Below are 19,576 nucleotides of genomic sequence, written 5' to 3' on the forward strand. Positions count from 1 at the left end.
AGGTTTACTCTACATTGGGAAAGTCATGGTCTTCCTAGACAGGCTGACCTACAAGTGGGCCTGGGGTGCTGTTTTGGGGCTCTAATATGACCTTCAGAGACCAAGTGCAGCTTAAAGATGGGCAGTCAGAAGCAGTTTCAGACACAAAAGCATTTATTTTGCCATAAATAAGAATGAAGCAAAAAGAAACTAGCCCAATGTAGAAAATGCAAAATAACAGCCATTTTCAAACATCAGCCATTGACTTTTTCCCTTTGCATGAAGGCTTTAATAACCTGTAGCAGACAGGTAACGTGGGTTCACAGATGGACTAAAAGTTGGCATGTTCTTCCCTACATACACAGAGGAATTGATTAAGCTTCAGTGAGTCTAATTAACTCAACTTCTTTCCTGCCTAGTTCTCCCGTAATTGAGAGCCAAAGTTGTGACTATACTGTAATACTTTGCAATGTACAAGTAAATGTTCTGCAGAACATTTAGGAAAAGTAATTAAATCTCAGTAATGAGACCATAACTCAAAGTGTTTTGCCCTTAAATCTATGCTAATGAAGGGAGAGAAACTGGCTTGTGGGCTTTTTGGGTTTCTTCTCAAGTGACTGCCCATGTGTATACACATTCACACTTCTCATGTCTGTTTACCTCAAGCAGTGAAGCCTGGAAACTGTTTTGCTGGCTGTGTTCAAAAAGTGAGCTCGTGCTCCTCCCCCACCCATACCTTACTTATCTGACCTGGTGTCTTCTGCTTGCTGTCCTCTCCCAGCTGCCCAGCTAAGAAAATCAGCACCTTGCTGTTTCCTCATTTCTTGTACAAATTTAATGTCACCATTTCCTATTTCATTTTGGCTCCTGTATTTTTCTTAGTTCATTAGTTTTTCTCATTTATTTTCTCCTCTCCATGTCCCTTGCTGTGTGTAGAACATGCCTCCACACTCTGTACCCAAGACTTGTATTTGGAGAAAACTTCTCTCCTGGAACACAGTAACATATCTGAATTCCAGACTCCTTCTGAGCACAACCCAGGATGTGAATTTTTCATAATGTGACCTTCCCTTCAGGTTTTATATTGCTGTGTTGAGACTGATATTTTGGGCAGGACCAAAACTGATCAAGTACAGAGAGATGGAGTTGCAGTTTCAGATTTCCATTCTTGAAGAGGACAGTAGGGCCAGCATCGCATTAAATCCAGGAGATGCATTCAGCCTGCAGACAAGTGTTAGTGTCTGATTTACTTGGATTGGCACCTCCTGTCTTAGTTTCAGCAAAGGCTTCAGATCTTACCTCTCAAGGATATGCCAAGACTGTTATGGTTTTCTTAATAAAATTATACTCCTCTTCTTGGTCATGCTCACCCACACAAGACCACACAGTCTCCAGTAGCAACTGGAGGTATTTTGGGGTGTCTGGAAATGTTTTGCTTGGTTTCAGTATTACTGCCAGTTGCCATAGCTCAGCTCAAAGCCCTGTTTAAAGGGAACACTGGAGCAAGACATTCATTTCTGCATGGTCACAGAGTTGTTGCTTTGATTCATCAGTAAGACAGACAGTGTCATCAGCCTATCTGTGTCAGCCCATCTCCACCTACTCTTAAGAATCTGCTGTAACTTAAACAAAGCAAGATAATTTTAGTTCATTTTATCTTTTATTCTCAGGATGGTGAAAGATCACCCTACTTCCTCAGCATCTTACAACAACCATAACCAGGAACACCTTTTTGTTACCTGGGAATGAAACTCCTCCTTTACACTCCTCTAGCAGACCTTATCATCCTGCAATCCCAGGCTGTGAAAGACAGCATTCAAACATCAAGACATTTGACAGAAGTGTTTTCTTTACTTTCCCAGTCTAAATGATGCACATGATTTGCTTTTTGGGAGGGCAAGCAGGCCCTGATCCATTTTAATTGACCAGTGTAGACACGGTGTATGGCTGGAGGTGCTGTGGCTCTGGGCATGGACTGCTCCCTTGCCATGACCTCTCAGGGCAGCCTTGGCAGTGCTGGTGCTTGAGGCAGCTCCACAATCTTTAACATAAGGGAGTGCAATGCTTGACATGATCGCTGCTGCTCACCCCCACAAATAACCTGAAAGCAGTGTGTTTCAGTGCTGAGCAGGAGCTCCAAAAACAGTAAAATTGAGATGGAGGGTATCTCTGTCCATGGCAGGAGGGTTGGAACTAGATAATCTTTAAATTCCCTTCCAACTTAAACCATTTTATGATTCTGTGATTTTATAATCTATTCCTTGTCAGCTTTCCACAGAGCTTCCAGAAAGTGTGTTTCCATTTCAGAGAAAGCACATCTATATTTAACAGTTATGGATGATGTTTTATGCTTAACAGAATGTTTTCTAGAAACTGATCTCACTAAATCTGATGAAGAGTCTCCCCAGTTTAATTACCTGGCCCTTTGTTTCATCTGTTCACACACAGACATAATAAAAATTTTGCCACAAGTTTTTAATTTAAAAAGTAAACTATGATAGCCCTTTACTTGTATTGTGTAACTGACTGGAAATAGTGACAAAACACTATTTTCCTACAGGCATGAAATTAGAGATTGTTTTTACTATTACCTTTCCAGTTTACTGGGACAAGATAGAAAAAGGGAGCTAAAACAAAGACACAGAAAGATAAAATGACATCTCCACAGTTTTATGTAACAGTTATAGCTTATATAGCAGAATGCATTTCTAGTGATTCATATTCTGTCAAGGACCGTTATGTCCTTGTTTATCAACATCTCTTTTCTCACAACACTTTCTGCAGGTAGCCTTTTAAAAGCACAAAAATATTCTCTTTGAATCAAAGGATGAAAGTCAGTGAGAGAGCTGGAAAATTCTTCTGTGTCTCTTCTTTCTAAGTTGTGTATCTAAAGTACTACCCTGAATTTAATACAAAGAACTTTCTGCTTAAGATGAAACAAATGCATGAAACCCATTGTAACGTGATTTCCATTTCCTTCCAACTAATCCACTAACACCCACAGCAAGCTGTACAGCATCTGAACAGTCCAGGCCAAAGTAGTCATTTGCTGCATATGGCACCTCACAGAATCCATGTTTCAAAATTCAAATGCTGACATAAGATTGACTACTGAGAAAGCTCAAACAACATTAACACCAGATACCTATTTAAGTTGAAGTTATGAAACCCCAAGTCAGGCTTCTCAGTTTAACAAAATTATTATTTATTTTTATTTTTCTTCCCACATTATTTTATTTTCATTAGTATTTATTCATTGCTTTATTTGCACCAATACCTTCTGAAGCAATCCAGAAGCTACATATAGCAGAATGAAGCAGTGTTTAGAATTACTAAAATAACTGATACCCTTCTGGGTTTTGTGGGCTTTGTTCTTCTCTTAGACCACCATTTCCACAAGCACTGTAAAAATCTTCTTCCCAAAAGTGTGATGAGCAAGAAGGAAATAGCAATCTCTATGTCTAATCAAGAAATATGTGCAAGTTGTCAGTACTGCTGTGCTGACTAGGAGCTGTCAGACAGAAGGTGGTGAGTCCAGGTGCTTCCTACCCTTCTGGTGGCTAAATATATGGGTTTCTGTTCTCCACCCAGCAGCCACTATGAATAAGGACTGTTCAGACTTGATGTCTTAGATGTCTTAGACAATATCTTGGAAGCAATGTCTTCTTCCAAATATAGCTGAAATTGCTGAATGTGTTAAAAAATATTTTACTGGAAAATTGATAGACCCACAGACAGCTCAGTAGCACAAAGGTGGTTTCCTTAGGAAAGATGACTGAAAATGTATAGCAAAACACACATTTCAGGAAATGTCACATAGCTCTCTTCTAAGTTGTACTTGCATTTAGTTAGTTGGGATACTTTACCTTCAGTAAATACATGTTATAGATTTCTTTCATTATTTCTTTGTTTGCTGTCTTGAAAGCAATACCGAAGTGTAATAAAACAATGAAATGGTTGTCAGATTTGAAGAATATCACAGAAAATAATTTTGAAGATTTCAGTGAAAACACATTTTATTTGTTCAACCATTGTATTTGTTCTTTTTACTTTTCTGACACTAATAACACTTATTGCTGGAGAATCAGGCTGCCATTTCCTCAGCCATAGCTGATCTCACAGTTATTTCTTATAGTTTGTTCAGTGCTCAGAAATGTGTTCAGGTATACAATGCAGTCAATGCTCCAAACAGATTTGATGATTAAGCTGAAAAGTATAAGATAAAGTCATTCCAATCTTGAGGGATACTGTTCTTTTCTTTTGGTCTTTCATTATTTTTTTCTTTTTACTGTTAATCTATATCAAAAAGACATGTAAAATTATGTAAGGAAGCTTTCAAGAGCATGAAGTGCAGAATTTGGAAGTTAACATTTTTGTTCCCCCTCTTCATTTTCTGCCAGAATTCTCATTGTCAGCACATATTAAGCACTGCAGAGCAAATAAGGTACCAGAAAAAAAAGACTGGACTCAGAGCTCTGGGATCTGTTTTTAGACAGATTTTGGAGCTGGTTTTGAAATTCAGACTGTGAAGTACTGACATGAACAATTCTGTTCTACAAACAAAATAACAGAATAATTGGGGTTGGAAGTCACCTCTGAAGGTCGTCTGGACACTCTTGCTGCCCAAGAGGGCAAGCTTAGATCAGGTTACTCCTTCAGCCAAATTTTGAACAACTCCAAGGATGGAGATCCCATGACCCCTTTATTCCCTGTTTCAGTACTTGACTACCTTATAGTAAAAGCAAAATTCCTCATAGCTAGCTGGAATTTCTTGTGTTGCAACCTGTGTCCTTTCCCTTTCATCCTGTTGTTGTGCACCACCAGGAAGAGTCCGATACCCACTTTCACACGCCATCCTATATGGTATTTATACATATTTCTAAGATCTGCTTGAGCCTTTTCTTATCTAGGCTGTTCCAGTCAAAGCTCTCTCAGCTTCTCCTCATATGACAGATGCTTCAGTCACCTTCATGACCTTTCTCTGGGCCCACTTCAGTATGTCCATATCTGTCTTGTACTGAGGAGCCCATCACTGTACACAGCACTCCAGATGTGCCTCACCAGAGCTGATCAGAGGGGAAAAATCACCTCCCTCAATTTGCTGGCAATGCAGCTCAAGAGGCTGTTGACTTTCTTTACCATGTGGGTTCACAGCTGACTCGTGGTAAATTTGTTTGCCAGAATCCCAAGAGCTTTCCTACAAAACCTGTTCCTATCCAGTTTGTACCTAGCGTGTCCTGCTGTGTTTGTTTAGTCAGGCTGAGAGTCAGGCCATGAAATAAGGCACAGATCTACACAGAGTAGCATCTTTGATTCTCAGTACTCTGTTTGCACACCTATAGGCAGCTCTTGAGATAGAAATTGTGCTCAGGTGGCCAAGAAGGCCAATGGTATCCTGGCCTGGATCAGGAATAGCGTGGTCAGCAGGACCAGGGAGGGGATTCTTCCCCTGTACTCAGCGCTGAATAGGCCACACCTTGAATACTGTGCTCAGTTCTGGGCCTTTCAGGTCAGGAAGAATACTGAGGTTCTGGAGTGAGTCCAGAGAAGAGCAATGAGGCTGGTGAAGGGACTTGAGCACAAGTCCTATGAGGAGAGGCTGAGGGAGCTGGGGTTGTTTAGCCTGGAGAGGAGGAGGCTCAGGGGAGACCTTATCACCCTCTACAACTAGCTCAAACAGGTGGGGGTTGGTCTCTTCTCCCAGGCAACCAGCAGTAGGACAAGAGGGCACAGACTCAAGCTCTACCAGGGGAGGTTTAAGTTGGATATTAGAGATTTTTTAGGGAGAGAGTAATCAGGCATTGGAATGGGCTGCCCAGGGAGGTGGTGGATTCACCATCCCTGGAGGTTTTCAAGCTGAGACTGGATGTGGCACTTAGTGCCATGGGCTAGTAACTACGGTAGGGTTGGACTCAATGATCTTTGAGGTCTTTTCCAACCCAATTGATTCTATGATTCTATGAAATACAGCATGAGTGAGTGAACTGTGTATCATCTTGTATTGAATCTTGCAAGCCCCTAACATGCTTGCATCAGAAGCAGCTACAAGGAATACCAGGATCATCTGATCAACCTCGGTGCTACATTAAGTGGCCACACCTAAAAAATCCTTCATTAAACCAGGTAGCATGCTTCTCCAGCATTTTGGTCCTTCGTTCTCTGCTACTTCTTTCTTATTTCTGATAGTCCTTTCCAGCAGAATTTTACTAGGAATTTAGTTTAATTGTGTCACCAAAATGACCTTCATGCAAATCTCAGCTAAGCAACTGAAAACACAAGCTAACTGTAATTACACTTGCCTAGGACCTTTATGTTTACTTCTTTCTGAAAGAGCATATTGCTACTCCTAATTTCTGTTTTCTCAGGCTTTTCATATGAAGTAACATTTACTCTGTTTCTATATTTGTACACACAGATATGTGCATGAACACATCCACAGGGACATACACAGGACTATATTCAAACAAAAATGTTTCTCCTACTGCAAGAATGACAATGAATTTCCATTCTTCTTCCATCTGTAGCAGCTCCATCCTTCCCACCAGTCTCCATCTGACAAAGTTCAAACCTCGGCACTCTGTGTTCAAAGTCTTCCAGTGTGTCCGCTGTGAGCAGCACTTTTTTCTGAATTTTGCACAGTGAATCAGTTTTACTGTCAGAAATCATCAGTCCAGCTCCTGGTCTACCAGTCAGGCTGATTCCAGCCTTTTTTTCCTGCTCCCTGCCCTCCTCTGTCCTTAAGAATTAAATGGTATGGTTCCTGGTAGATGGGCACTTTTCTCAGCTCTGTCAGTCCTCTGTATCAGCAAGATCAAGCCTCACTGCTTATCCAGGGCTGTGTTTGCCTTTAAACACAGAGGTGAAAACTGTTATGCAGCATCTGGCACAGATTTAATGGTTCAATGTACACAGCTGAACTAATACACAATGATAAAAAGGATGTACACTGTACTTGGTAATATTAAAAATTAAACGTGGATGTCAAGGTGTCACATAGCAAAGTACTAGTATCATTAATCTTATCTTGTAAAAATTACAAGCCAATAAACTAATTAATAACAGCTAACAATTGTTATTAACAAGCATGATAGGGAAGTAGCAGCACAGTGTCTTGCATGCTGTTCATATTTGTCTAACTAACTCAGATGTTCAATATGCTGTTTGACATCACTGATCCTCAGCTGCTCTAGCCTTAAAGAGCCTTGAGATATGTTGCTGAAAAGTATCATGTATGTGTTAACACTGAAAACCAAATCTCTCTGATGGGTAGAATGGAGCAGGCTGTCACAGCAAGGCTGTTTATTGTTATTGTTGTTACCATCAACATGAAAGTAAATAAATGTGCATGTGGAGAAAAGTACAGAAGCTGACATATCCCACTCCTTCTTTTCTGAACTTAATATTTTGTCACAGGAGTGCTGAGCTGGAAAAAGTAATGTTTGACTGTTGAATTTCTCTAAATTGATCAAGTTGTAAATTTGGCTGGTTTTAAAACCCTTTTTCCTCATCTGAGTTTCCAGTGTGTCTGCTAACTGAAGACAGCAATTGGCATTTTTGCAAATTATATTTAGATCATTGGCACATTTAATTTAAGATAATAAAAAATTAAAACATAGTACTTTAAGAAATTGCAACATAATACTTCCAGGAAGGGCAAATTTAAGCAGACACATGAATTAAACAGGATACTAGCTCAACCATTACTCCACAGTTTCTTCTGCTTCCCTGTTTTTCACGAGCACGGAGGCATATTGGCACAAAGGATCACTAGCACAACATAGATAAGTACTTATCAAGAGATGGCATTGATTTTACATGTAGTTTAGTTGCATAATGAGGATTTCTTTATCTCTTGAGTCTGAAATAGCATGGTCTGTCTTCAGTTTTCTCTATATCTGTCATATTTGCATGAATAATTCTGCTCACACAGAATCACAGGTGCAAATCATTAGCCAAAGAATTTGGTATGTGCAGGGCACACGGTAATTTGGGCTGGTAGCAGCATTGTTGGACTTAATACTACTTCAGGGACATAGTAGCAGCTCTCTGTGTACCTCTTCTTAGTCCCAAAGGGATTGGAAGATTCATAAAGTGCCTTTTCTTCATCATTCTTTTGTCTCCACGCTTTTTTCCCCTAGAGGTCTATGGAGTTACTTCTAAGCAACACTGTAACGTCAATGCAAACTGATAGTTCTTCTCCTTGAAGGAGCCAGCTGCCAGCACTGCCACCAGCAGTTTCCTCACCCCACACAGCCAGGAGCAGCTCTTCATAGGTTCATTTCTGTGAAGCAGCTGGGATTTTGCCACAATATTAGTCCCACACTGCACAGTAATAAGAATACATTTTGTCACTGCAGCACACAACTGATGAGGTTTGGACATGAGAAATAGGTTATTTCAGTTACTGAAAGAACAAATAGGCAGTAGGAGACAAAGGATGAATACAAATGCTTCAAAGGATTTGTGAAGTGACCTTCTTGTTACACCGTTCCTATCTTTCCTCACCTCCTTTCCCCCTACAAGTCTGCATATCCCATTTAGCTCTGAGTGAGCCTTTCACAGGAATAAGCTTTGAATGCAAACAACTTTAGCAGCAGAAGGAAGCAACTAGCCATGCTTAGGGCACTAGTTAATGACCTTTAAGCCACCTCTCAATGTTTTCTTCTTCAGCAGCTTCCCACACTGCACAAGGGCTCTGCCCTGCTAGCTGGTGGTGGGCACAGGGGCTGTGAGGGAAGCATCCTTCTCCCCTGCTCACCCGTGCAAGGGGCAGATGTGCACACCCCTGTTCTGGCTCAGCACTTGCCTTCACAACAGAGAAAGAGATGACAGTTTCTAGGGAACCACTTCTGCTTTGTTTGTTGCCTTCTTTAACAACCTTTCTGTTGGCTGTCCACCCTTTCCCCAACAACAGTGCCCTTTTGTGAGAAATAGCTGTTAAAATTAAGCTTGTTTCTCAATTGCTTTTTTATGGCTTTGTAAAAGATTTATCCTTCCTTCAGATATTGTATAAAATCCCATTTCAGTTGTGGTTTATATCATCACCACTTCTACTGCAATATTTCGGGTCATGTCTCAATCTTCCGTATTTAACAAGTCTCCACACTTTTTATGTTGTGTTACACAGACTTCATTTTATTGCAGGTGTTCTTTTTCTTAAGGCAGTGGATTGTGACACAATAGCAAAGAGGAAAACCTTTGTTAAAGTCCAATTGGCAATGCACAGCTATCACCCTTTGAAGAGATTGAACTGAAAATAAGTGCTTTTCACTACATCTTCTGGAAATCATAACAAGGGACATTTCATGCTACAGAAGTTAAGAATTCTTTTAAAATGAGTTATATGCAATATCCATTTCATAGTAGTAGAGAACAGAGGATGACTTTGGGCCAGATTCTCTGTTCAGATGATGATGTACGTGTACAAATGGTTTTATCAAAGTCAATGAACTTGGCACTCACAGGAAAAAAGGGAAAATAATCAAAGCAGACACTGGTAGCTCTTCTTTTCGATAGTAAAATAGTTTCAGAATTTCCTAGGCTAAGCTATTATTCAGCCAAATGGAAAGAATGGTATTTTATGATGAAGTCACAAAGTTCAGAGTTGTGCCTAAAGCCTAAGTTAGATTCAGATCTCACTGGTCATGCTTTTACCACACTTTAAAGTCAGTAGTGTAAATCTAGTTACTTTTGATTACCACTGGAATCCTGCAAGCAGAATAAGGCATTTTCATGGCATTTCATTTCAGTATGGTAGATCAGCAACTAAAAATTCTCACAGTGCACTGTTCTTTTTAGTTTCTTATATGTAAATGCATTTGGTAATGTGATTAGAGCCTAAGGCTGACTCGGTGTTTTTTTGAAGTTAACCTTTCTTCAGACACTCACATAAACAATGATATTTGGAAAAAAAAAAGTTGTGTTAGACTCTGAAATGGCCTCAATAGCCAACGGCCTTAATATTTCACTTTCTTTTTACTCTATCCTGTTGCATTTACAGAAATGAGGTATTCACTAATAGTGTGACTACAGGATAATACATGGAATGACTATTGTCTTTCCTGTTAATGATAATTTGGGAAGCAGATTGTCTTTTCTTATTAATTCTTCTTAATGTTTTTGATTATTTAGCAATTTTTTCAGTTTTACAAATAGAGACTATAAAAGAGCTCAAATTATAGGTGCTAGTTACCTTGGTCATTGAATTAAAACATGCAAATCAATATACAAAAGCCAGTGCAGCATCCAGCTTTCACCTGCTCTCAGCTTTTTGCAAAGAAGTCAAAGTTCATCCTTCCCAGCACTTTCTTCCCAAAATCTCCCTGAGCAAACTGAGGTCACCTTAAACTCTCACTGCAACAAAAGTCAGGTGCACTATCTGTGTATGGTATTTAAGAAATCAGAGTGGGATTACAGAGCAAAACCAAATGCTTAGAAGGGTAAGTGAAGAAGTGCTACCTAAGGGGTACATAAGTACTACACAGTACTTAGTCCCTCAGGTTGCTGGCACTAGGACAGTTTTGAATCAAAACATCCTGAAGCAATGAAAAGCACAGTTACACATATAGAGGGTCCTCCCTCCCTCACCTACCATGACCCTGACCTGCCATATCAGCAGTTTCATGATGTATCACTGTGCCTGTAACTGACACAGCCAATCTTCAATGCCTGGCCCTGCTAGGTTTTGCAGTTGGTCAGAGTGCATGCTGTATCAGACCTTTTGCTTGCTGACAGAACCACACAGGTCCTGTGGCTGCACTGCCCTCTCTTTAAGGGCCTTTCTTATGAAATGATGGCAGTTCTCACTGCTCAGCCTTGTGTTGCATGAATGTGTCACCTGTCCTACAAGTGCTCAGGGCTTGTCTAAGAAAGCATGGCCCATGGGCACACAGAGTATCTTAGCTGCTGTCAGGAACATGCTCTTCATTCTTGAGCTTCACATCAAAGCTGGACTCAAAGTACATGAATTGGTTTTTGTTTGGATGATGCCAAGCAAGAAGGTGTACTCAAAAGCACCCCTGAAGTGTAATGTGAGCTCAGCCTAGTGACCAGGTTAGAGAGGGTCCAGTGTAAAACCCTGAAGCATGTGCTATGGATGCCAGCTCTTAGTTTGCTGTACAGATCTTATCCTACCAACTGTCCTACTTGCTAATGTAGATGCTAGGCAATACCATGCTGCCTTCTCTCTGGACTGTGACTGAGCTTGGTCTTTTGGTCTGAATTTAGAGGTACACTGTGTTTTTAAGGTGCCCACAGACTTAATGAACTTCAATAGCAAAGACTTTGTGAAACGCCGTTTCATCTGTCAAAATCTCAGACCCGATTTTGGTTCTGGGTAATATCAACTCTTACATGTATGGAATGGTTGAGGTCTCATCTCTGTCCAAGTTCTAGTCATTGCTAACCAGTTAAAGAACAGAGAAGGAAAGCCTGAGGGTTTGCATTCCAGACTGAGTAGCTGTCAAATTCCTTCCCTTGCTACAAAGGACTTCATTGCCTCCATTTATCTTAGGGCAGAAGTGCAGTGTAGTGAAAGGTGATTCTTCAGGTAGCAAGAATTCATATCCTGGTTCATTGATCATAATCTGCAGCTTTGAGTATTTGAGAGAGAAAGGTGCCTGTATGTGTATTTGGGATACAAAAGTATGAGATGCTGACAGAAAGCTATTTCACTAAACAGGCATTTATTCCTGAATCATAACCAATTCCTAGTTTTCAAACTGTGTGTGATCAATAACTATAAGAATTTTCAAATTCAAAATCAGAATTGTATGGAGTCTTGGTTGAATATACAAACTATATAGCATCATTTCTCTTCTCTAACTGCATAACTGACATTTTTAGGGTAAAATTCGTCTCAGTTAACATTATGGATATAAAATGTAGGTGTCTACATCAGAGCTAATCACCATCAACTCTTTTTCTAGTCAGTGCAGAAAAATATGCACTTTCAGGGCATGAGCTGTCTAATTAATTTTACACATGTGCTTTAGAATAAAATGAATCATTTCCTCAAAGTGCCCATGCTTTCCACTGACTGTAAAAGGAAGTTAAGACAACCAGATGATATATAAATTTGTGCTTTTAGCACTCACTCTAAGAAACAAGCTTTGAGAGAATACAATGACAGTACCAAATTATTTTTTTCAAAAATATTATGTATTATTCACATGAAATCCAGGAATTCTGCAGTGATATCTACATGGCTTTCCTATGAACAAGCACAGAAATAAATCTGGTTCCTCATTTCCAGTATTTACTCATTTTGACTCTGACAACTATGGACATCTATCTGATGTACCTCAATGCTTAGAGGTTTGTCATTGTTTTATTTGACTAATACATTGCAATGATCATCAAAATTTGTGTTACAAAACCAAACCAGGGAACAGATCACTAAGGGTATTAATTGCCAAAGCTGCATCAACTTCCCAAAATTCAAAGGCAGCTGCAGTGATTTGCCCAAGCTGAGGGTCTGATACATGGCTGTGTCACATACATCACCTGTGCAAGCCTCATGAAGTTCAGCAAGGCCAAGTGCAAGGTCCTGCAGGAGGATCAGGTGTTTGTGTAAACACAAATACAGGCTGAGTGGTAAATAGATTGAGAAAGCCAACTGCATGCTGGGCTAAATCAAAAGCAGCATGGCCAACAGGTCAAGGGAAAGGATTCTGCTCCTCTGCCCCTGTGAGAGCCTAGGGTTTCTGCTCCTCTGCCCCTGTGAGAGCCTGCCTGGAGTGCTGCGTCCAGTGCTGGGGCCCCAACACAAAGACATGGACCTATTGGAGAGAGTCTGGAGGAGGGTGCTGAAAGTGATCAGAGGGCTGGAGCACCTCTCCTGTGAAGACTCCTGAAGAGAGTTGGGGTTGTTCAGCCTGGAGAATAGAAGGCTCCAGAGATATCTCAAGGTACCTCAGTGAAAGCCTTCCAGTACCTAAAGGGGATACAAGAGAGCTGGAAATGGACTTTTTACAAAAGCATGCAGTGATAGGACAAGGGAGAATGGCTTTAATCTGAAGCATGGTAGGTTTAGATTAGGTATAAGGAACAAATTATTTACTGTGAGGGTGGTGAGGCACTGGATCAGATTGCCCAGAGAAGCTGTGAATCCCTCATCCCTGGCAGTGTTCAGGGCCAGGCTGGATGAGGCTTTGAGCAACCTGGTCTAGTGGAAGATGTTCCCTGCCCATGGCAGGCTGATTGGAACTAGATGATCTTTATGGTCTCTTCTAATTAAAGCCATTCTGTGTTTCTATGATCTTAAATCATGTCAATCATCTTACAAACCTTCAAGGTGTGATGCTGTATTTATTTAAAACTGTGTATTTTTAATCTGCATCAGTTTCCCTGTAATGGGGAGGCAAATATTTTCATTACTGCTGAATGAGTATAGATGTAAAAGCATTGATCACATCCATATTGAAGCATCGAACCAGCAGGAATTTTTAGTATGTGCAAAAATAAATGACTTGACAGCGTCCTCCTCATATATGTTGAGTTGGTAAAAGGGAAAATTGTGACCTCTCTCTCTGCCATTCCCATTAAAATGGTAGCAATGGTACTTAATCACTGATCTTAATGAGAGTTTTATTGAGTGTAAAATTCATTTATATGAAGGACAATAATGTGGCCATGGTTTGGGGAGTGCAATGTCTTTTGGGGTTTTTTAAGTTTATGTTTTGCTTTTTAAATGCAAGCATTTTAGCTACAGACTATACATAGGAAGTAGATTTTGGGAAACAAGCAAAATATAAAAGATGAATAGCTTATTTATTTTATTGCTTTAAAATAATGAAACAAAAACAGTTCTCCCATACTTATGCCACATCCCTTGAATTTTCTCTTCCATTCTGCTGTAAAAGGGAATTGATTTAGTGGGAAAATAGAGTCAGCAATCAAGTATTTCCAAGTCTTAATCCAGATTTAGATCCTGAATCTTTGAATGTCTTTGGTCAGATTATTTATCGTCATCAGCTTGTCCTCATTTCTAAAATGTGATATTATTTATTTTTTACAGCACTGGAAAAAGGGACTGCAAGGCTTAGTGAATGTTTGTTCTGTCTTTTGAACATGAGGTGTGATACCTAAAGGCAAGGACAGGGCCTAGAGTTAAGATTTCAAGCAGGAAAGGTGACAGATACATAAGTTTTCCGTTACTTATTAAGTGACCTGCACTGCATGGAAGACTTTCGGTTGTTTCTTATTTATTGATTTGGAGGGAATCTAAAATGGTTTGCAGAGATGAGTACATGAGGAGGAAAAAACCCACATATTTGGGCTGCAAGCACAGTTTTCTAAAAGAATAGTAAATATCAAAAATAAGAGTTAAAAGGGCTGTATTCATTGCAAGCTGCATGTTACAGGTAATACTGTTATTTTCTTTAGTAAGAGCAGCTTTAATCTGCAATGGCATGTTCATGAAATCTACTGGCAAAATATTACCCAATTTATTTGTTTTCAGCTCATTAAATATGAGTCATTCCATCACAGAAGTTCCAATAATATTGATACACGGTGCAAGTTTTGGTTTTTGTCTAAACCCTGTGGTTGATCATGCCATATCAGGGCTGCAGCAGCTGCACATCATGATTGTTGCCATTTTGCATCACCTGATGTTATATTTTGGTTAAACACTCAAATGCAGACTCACTGTTCTTGCTCTGTCCTCGATCATGTCCATTCCCAAAGTCTTCTGCATATTACTGAGAGCTGAATAGCACTCATAGTACTTGACCACCTCAAGGGCAAACAGCTTGGATTCCAAGAGATGAAAATCCAGGTTGCTTCATAAATTCTGAACTTATTTCAACTGAAAAGGTGCATCAGTGGGTAGGCTTTCTAGCTAATGTGTGACCTTCTCCTTCTGAATTTGTATCCCATAGATAATTGCTCTATTTGATAAAATAGTATACTACCATAGTATTTTCAGTCCTACAGAAGACACTTGGATTATTAGTTCATTCCTTTACTCACTTTAACTTTTTCCCAAGATTAAGCAGCTGGAAACATGATATTATATAATTATATGCTTTATATGTTTCAGAATTTATGTCTATCTGGCTACGAAAACACTTTTATAGATAAAACAATATGACATTGTTTTTCTTTTCTTTCTTTTTCTTATTTCTCTCGCACAGATTGTGAGCGTGGGAAAGCATGTTAAAGGATACCATTATATTGTTGCCAACCTGGTAAGACACTTTTCTAGAATTATATCCCTGCTTGGTAAGTGAAACGCTCAGCTTTACTTTGCAGTTACAACAGTTCACACAACATTTCCCATTTGTCTCTAGTATGTGGTTGTACATAATACATTCTTTATGGTGTGTAAAAGAACTCGGGTTTGTTGTTACAGCCATCTAGATATGAAGGGCACAATGTTACCATCTTAAATTTTATCAAACTCAATGTAATATAAGGGACTGCTAAGAGTATCTTGTGACTGAATTAGAATTTACAGAACAGCACTGTGATTTTTGACTCATCTTTTTATTATTAGTAACATAGCAATTCTAAAGGTAACTTTTCTACATTCTCCAGGAACATTCATTTTCCTGTAAGATCAGCTATTTCCAGTCAAATTACTGGTTAAATATATTCATTCTAAGTCAAAACTGCACATTCATATAGATAATGTTTAGAAGAGGGCAAGGATAGAGTAAATGCAACATTTTATTATTAAAATGACCCATTATCTAAGCCAAAATACCTGCCTAGCAAAGCACAGCAAATGTAGGACAGAGTCTAATGTGTGCTTTAAACTGTTTTCTTTTTACTCTCCCTCAAGGCATTTTAGTTGACATGAAATATTTTATTGTGCTTTGCTGTACTTGTACCTTAACTTAAGATCACTTCAGATTAATTTTAAGGCCTCAGGTGTTTTAAATGAGACATGTCTATTCTCTTAGGTCTTACAAATTAGGATTTTCAGCGTTATAATTTTATAGTTCCCCAAGTAATTTTTCTCATGCAAAATAGTTGCTGCAAACAAAGAACTGGATGTTGCAGTGAACTGCTAGTAGGGTATGCAGGGGAAACAGGCACATCTACTCATCTGCTTCATCAGGGGCACACTTTCTTACTGTCTGTTCAATAATGTGGGTAATATGACTTCCTAATGCATCATCATTTATATTTACTGCCAGTAGCCCTTAGGATATGAATCAAATTTCTGTCCTTAAAAGTTTTTTTTTCCCCTGGGATAATGGGTCAGTACCCCCCATTTTTTTTCCTAAATCTTTCGAATTTGTGTGATATACACTTCTGTTTGCACTGATAAATGCCAATCAGAGGAATTTAAGAAAATAAAAATAAGATACCTCTGAGTTAGCCTTAAACATAGAAGTTAGGAAAGGAGCAGAAAGATCTTTGCTTGCTTCTTAGCTTGCTTTAGCAGTTTGTGTTACGTGGTTCTTGAAGATCAGTTCTGTCTCTAAAGTCAAATTTTAGTAAAGAATTTCTTTATATGTGCTGAACTGAATTGCCAGAGAAACTAATAAATCAGGAATTATATGTACTTTATATTTTCTTCCACTGTCAGAGCGTCACTCTAGGTTTTCAGTATATAGCAGATCTGAGAGCTACCACAATCTTATCTTGCAAAAGTGTGATTCTGGTGTTATGCACCAGAATGAGGTCATTCATTGCACTGACAATGAGGTCCTCATGCACCATTTCTGCCTTCTAATGTCTACTATGTTATCTCATTATCTCAGACATTTTCAGGCTAAGCGATGAATCCTGGAATAAATATATTTACAGAATAACATTGTTTTTCAAACATGCAAAGAAAGAAGGTTGTATTGCTTAAAGCACTAATACAATGCTTATTCAAATCTGCCAACTTTGATGGAAATTGGATTAAGTCTTTAATATTCTGCAGGCACTTTTCAGTTGATTTGCCAAAGGCATTTCTTCAAAAACTGTCTGCCATTCCCAGCAATGTGTTGCTTAGCTGTCAAGACCACCCTATCAATAATGTGGGAAATTTATTTCTTGGTTTTCTTTATTTATTTATTAAACAAATGGAAGTTATCATCAAAGGTTCAACATTATTCTCTGGTTGTAAATTTTGCCTTCTAATGGAATCCTGATGTTGTGCATTCTTTATGCTTCTGTGCTGGCCTAGAACAGATTGGACCTACAGTGGTGTAGGAGGGCAAACAAAATCTTAAATTGATTTTCTAGGGATTCAAAGATATTTCTCTAGAGAGATTTATGCATGGAGGAGCCAATGTGACTGGATTTCAGCTCGTAGATTTCAGTACCCCGATGGTAACTAAGCTGATGCAGCGCTGGAAGAAGCTGGACCAGAGAGAATACCCTGGATCTGAGACCCCACCGAAGGTACTGACTGGTCTGAAGCACTACCAAAGATATCACTCAAGTGTTTTATTTTATGATTAACCTTGTTGAATACATGAATGAAGACCTTAATGTGTAGACAGAGGAGGAGGCAGTTGATCACACTATTAATGACAACTGCTTATGCCTAACCTTACATCTGTATGATGGAAACACAAACTACAACACTTTTCAATGATGTACTTTAATGTCCTCTGTCACTTATTCTCCAACTTCAACCCTTTACCAACAGCGATTAAAGGTCAAATGCTTAACTGACAACTTAATTTCAATTAAATTTACATTAATCAGCCTGTTTATCTAGGTTCACTTAGCTGAGCTTTCCAAAGAGCTGAATTCTTCCGTACATGAGATATTACTGAAATTGTAAATTTTCATACAGTTTTCTCTGGAAATTCTTCATCTCAAAACCTGGTGTAGTAATCACTTTCAGGCATAATTTTACAGTGAAATTTCATCACAGTGTTCCTCTATCCTAATCCCTCACAGATGGACAACAAAATATTTCTCGCACCTAAAATTTTCTTGGTGTGCAAATCACAGCATAGCTATAAATATGACAGCCTGATTAATCTGAATCACACATAATTCACCTAAAAATAACCAAAATTCTAGATTATACAGATTAAACCATGTCTCAAAGAGCTTATAATATGCAAGACAAAGGAGAGGAACAAAGTTAGACTTGAATAAGGGAATTTACATTTTGGAAGTTACAGGGCCCTGGGCATGTGAACAACTTTTCCTGATGCATTGTGTTTATCAGAGGACCATGCTGAGAAAATACCCCTTTGCTTCTGTGGCTCCAGGCTAACATCTGTCAATGACTTGCTCTACACATTTCATTTGGCATCTTATCAACCTAAAGCAGTTACTGGAGTCAGTGTAGAAACACAGACCGTTCAGTGCACGTATCAGGCAGAGGGCTAACACAAGTTTTCCAGTGGAAGAACCTACACTTGATCATTCTTAGCAATTCCAGGAGTCTGGATGTCTGCTCGTTAGCCATGCACTCTTTCAGTTATATTTTGTCAGTGAGTTACTGTTTCTTTCTTTTCCCTTGAGTAAGTTGGGCAGATGGGGTTATTCAATAATGTGTAAGACAAATGGAAAAATAAAATTAAGAGTGGAATATCTCCAGTTTTATTTATTTCTTTTATTAATTCTTAAGATGCAGATTTTTCTCTCCATAGAAATACGTTTTCTACCCATAGAAATACAGTTTTAAAGCTGGAGCTACTGAAATGTCCTGCATTTGCCCCTTAGACAAAATTGCTTCTGATTTTGAGGAGAGCATTCTTCTAAATGAAGGTGTAGAAGCTATTGCATAATGAATCAAACTAGAAATATCTGAGACAGCTGATTTTCTTAAAGACATGCCAACTCTGAAGCGGTATATTTGTCCATCTATTTAGTATACATCTGCGTTGACATATGATGGAGTACTTGTGATGGCCGAAACTTTCCGTAATCTTAGAAGACAGAAAATTGATATTTCAAGGAGAGGAAATGCTGGTGATTGTCTTGCCAACCCTGCAGCCCCATGGGGCCAAGGAATTGATATGGAGAGGACATTAAAACAGGTAAGGGGAGGTTTTATTCTTTGTGAATATCGAATACTAGTTACACACTTTATGACTTTGAAGATAGTATGCACGAGAGTAGTAATGGGAGAGGGGAAATTATTTTTTAGTTGGTATTTGGAAACAACTTGGACTGTTCAGGTTGTTATGGTTTGTAACTTGGAATGAATGCAGAAGGGAAATACTACTATTTGAAACTACTGCTGGTTCTTTTAAGATAGTTGGGACCTCCTCCACTGATATTCTCATTTAATAAAAAAAGGTATAGCTACATAATATAACCTTTCAAATATGTTTCTCTTGTCTTCAATAAGAGTATATTTCTCCCAAGGAAACCTCATAGGTAGCATTTTTTTCTTTAAAAAGAAATGACCCAGAGCTATTGTTCTCTGATGTCAGGATTTCGAATTCCTGATGAATATGGATGCCTAGAAAGTTCCAGATCTCTGTCAAGATGATTTAGCCTTTCCTTTGAATGGGACAGTAAGAAAATAAAAATCCTGCAGTAGAATTTAAATCATTGCAAATGAGCAGGCTCCACTCAGGAGAAACTGCTGAGGAGAAGTGACTGCTGACAGAGCTGGCAGCTCTGTGCCTGGAAGCCAAGGTTTCAGTCCTGGAGAAAATTCAGTAGAGATAGAAATGGACAG

At 39.0% G+C, this 19,576-nt stretch overlaps 1 protein-coding gene across 1 annotated transcript in view; it reads left to right on the forward strand.

Annotated features, from left to right (window-relative positions):
- Positions 1 to 15,104: 15,104 nt before the first annotated feature.
- Positions 15,105 to 19,576, forward strand: part of LOC103811531 (glutamate receptor 4) — a 77,891-nt gene continuing 73,419 nt past the window's right edge. The window contains exons 1-3 of the mRNA XM_009084510.1: positions 15,105 to 15,170; positions 17,167 to 17,325; positions 18,759 to 18,926. Of these exons, the coding sequence (XP_009082758.1) occupies positions 17,197 to 17,325; positions 18,759 to 18,926 (297 nt within the window). The 5' untranslated portion in view covers positions 15,105 to 15,170; positions 17,167 to 17,196. The remainder of the gene's footprint in view (positions 15,171 to 17,166; positions 17,326 to 18,758; positions 18,927 to 19,576) is intronic.

This window comes from Acanthisitta chloris, unplaced genomic scaffold (assembly GCF_000695815.1).
Source record: "Acanthisitta chloris isolate BGI_N310 unplaced genomic scaffold, ASM69581v1 scaffold12841, whole genome shotgun sequence".
Lineage (NCBI taxonomy): Eukaryota > Metazoa > Chordata > Aves > Passeriformes > Acanthisittidae > Acanthisitta > Acanthisitta chloris.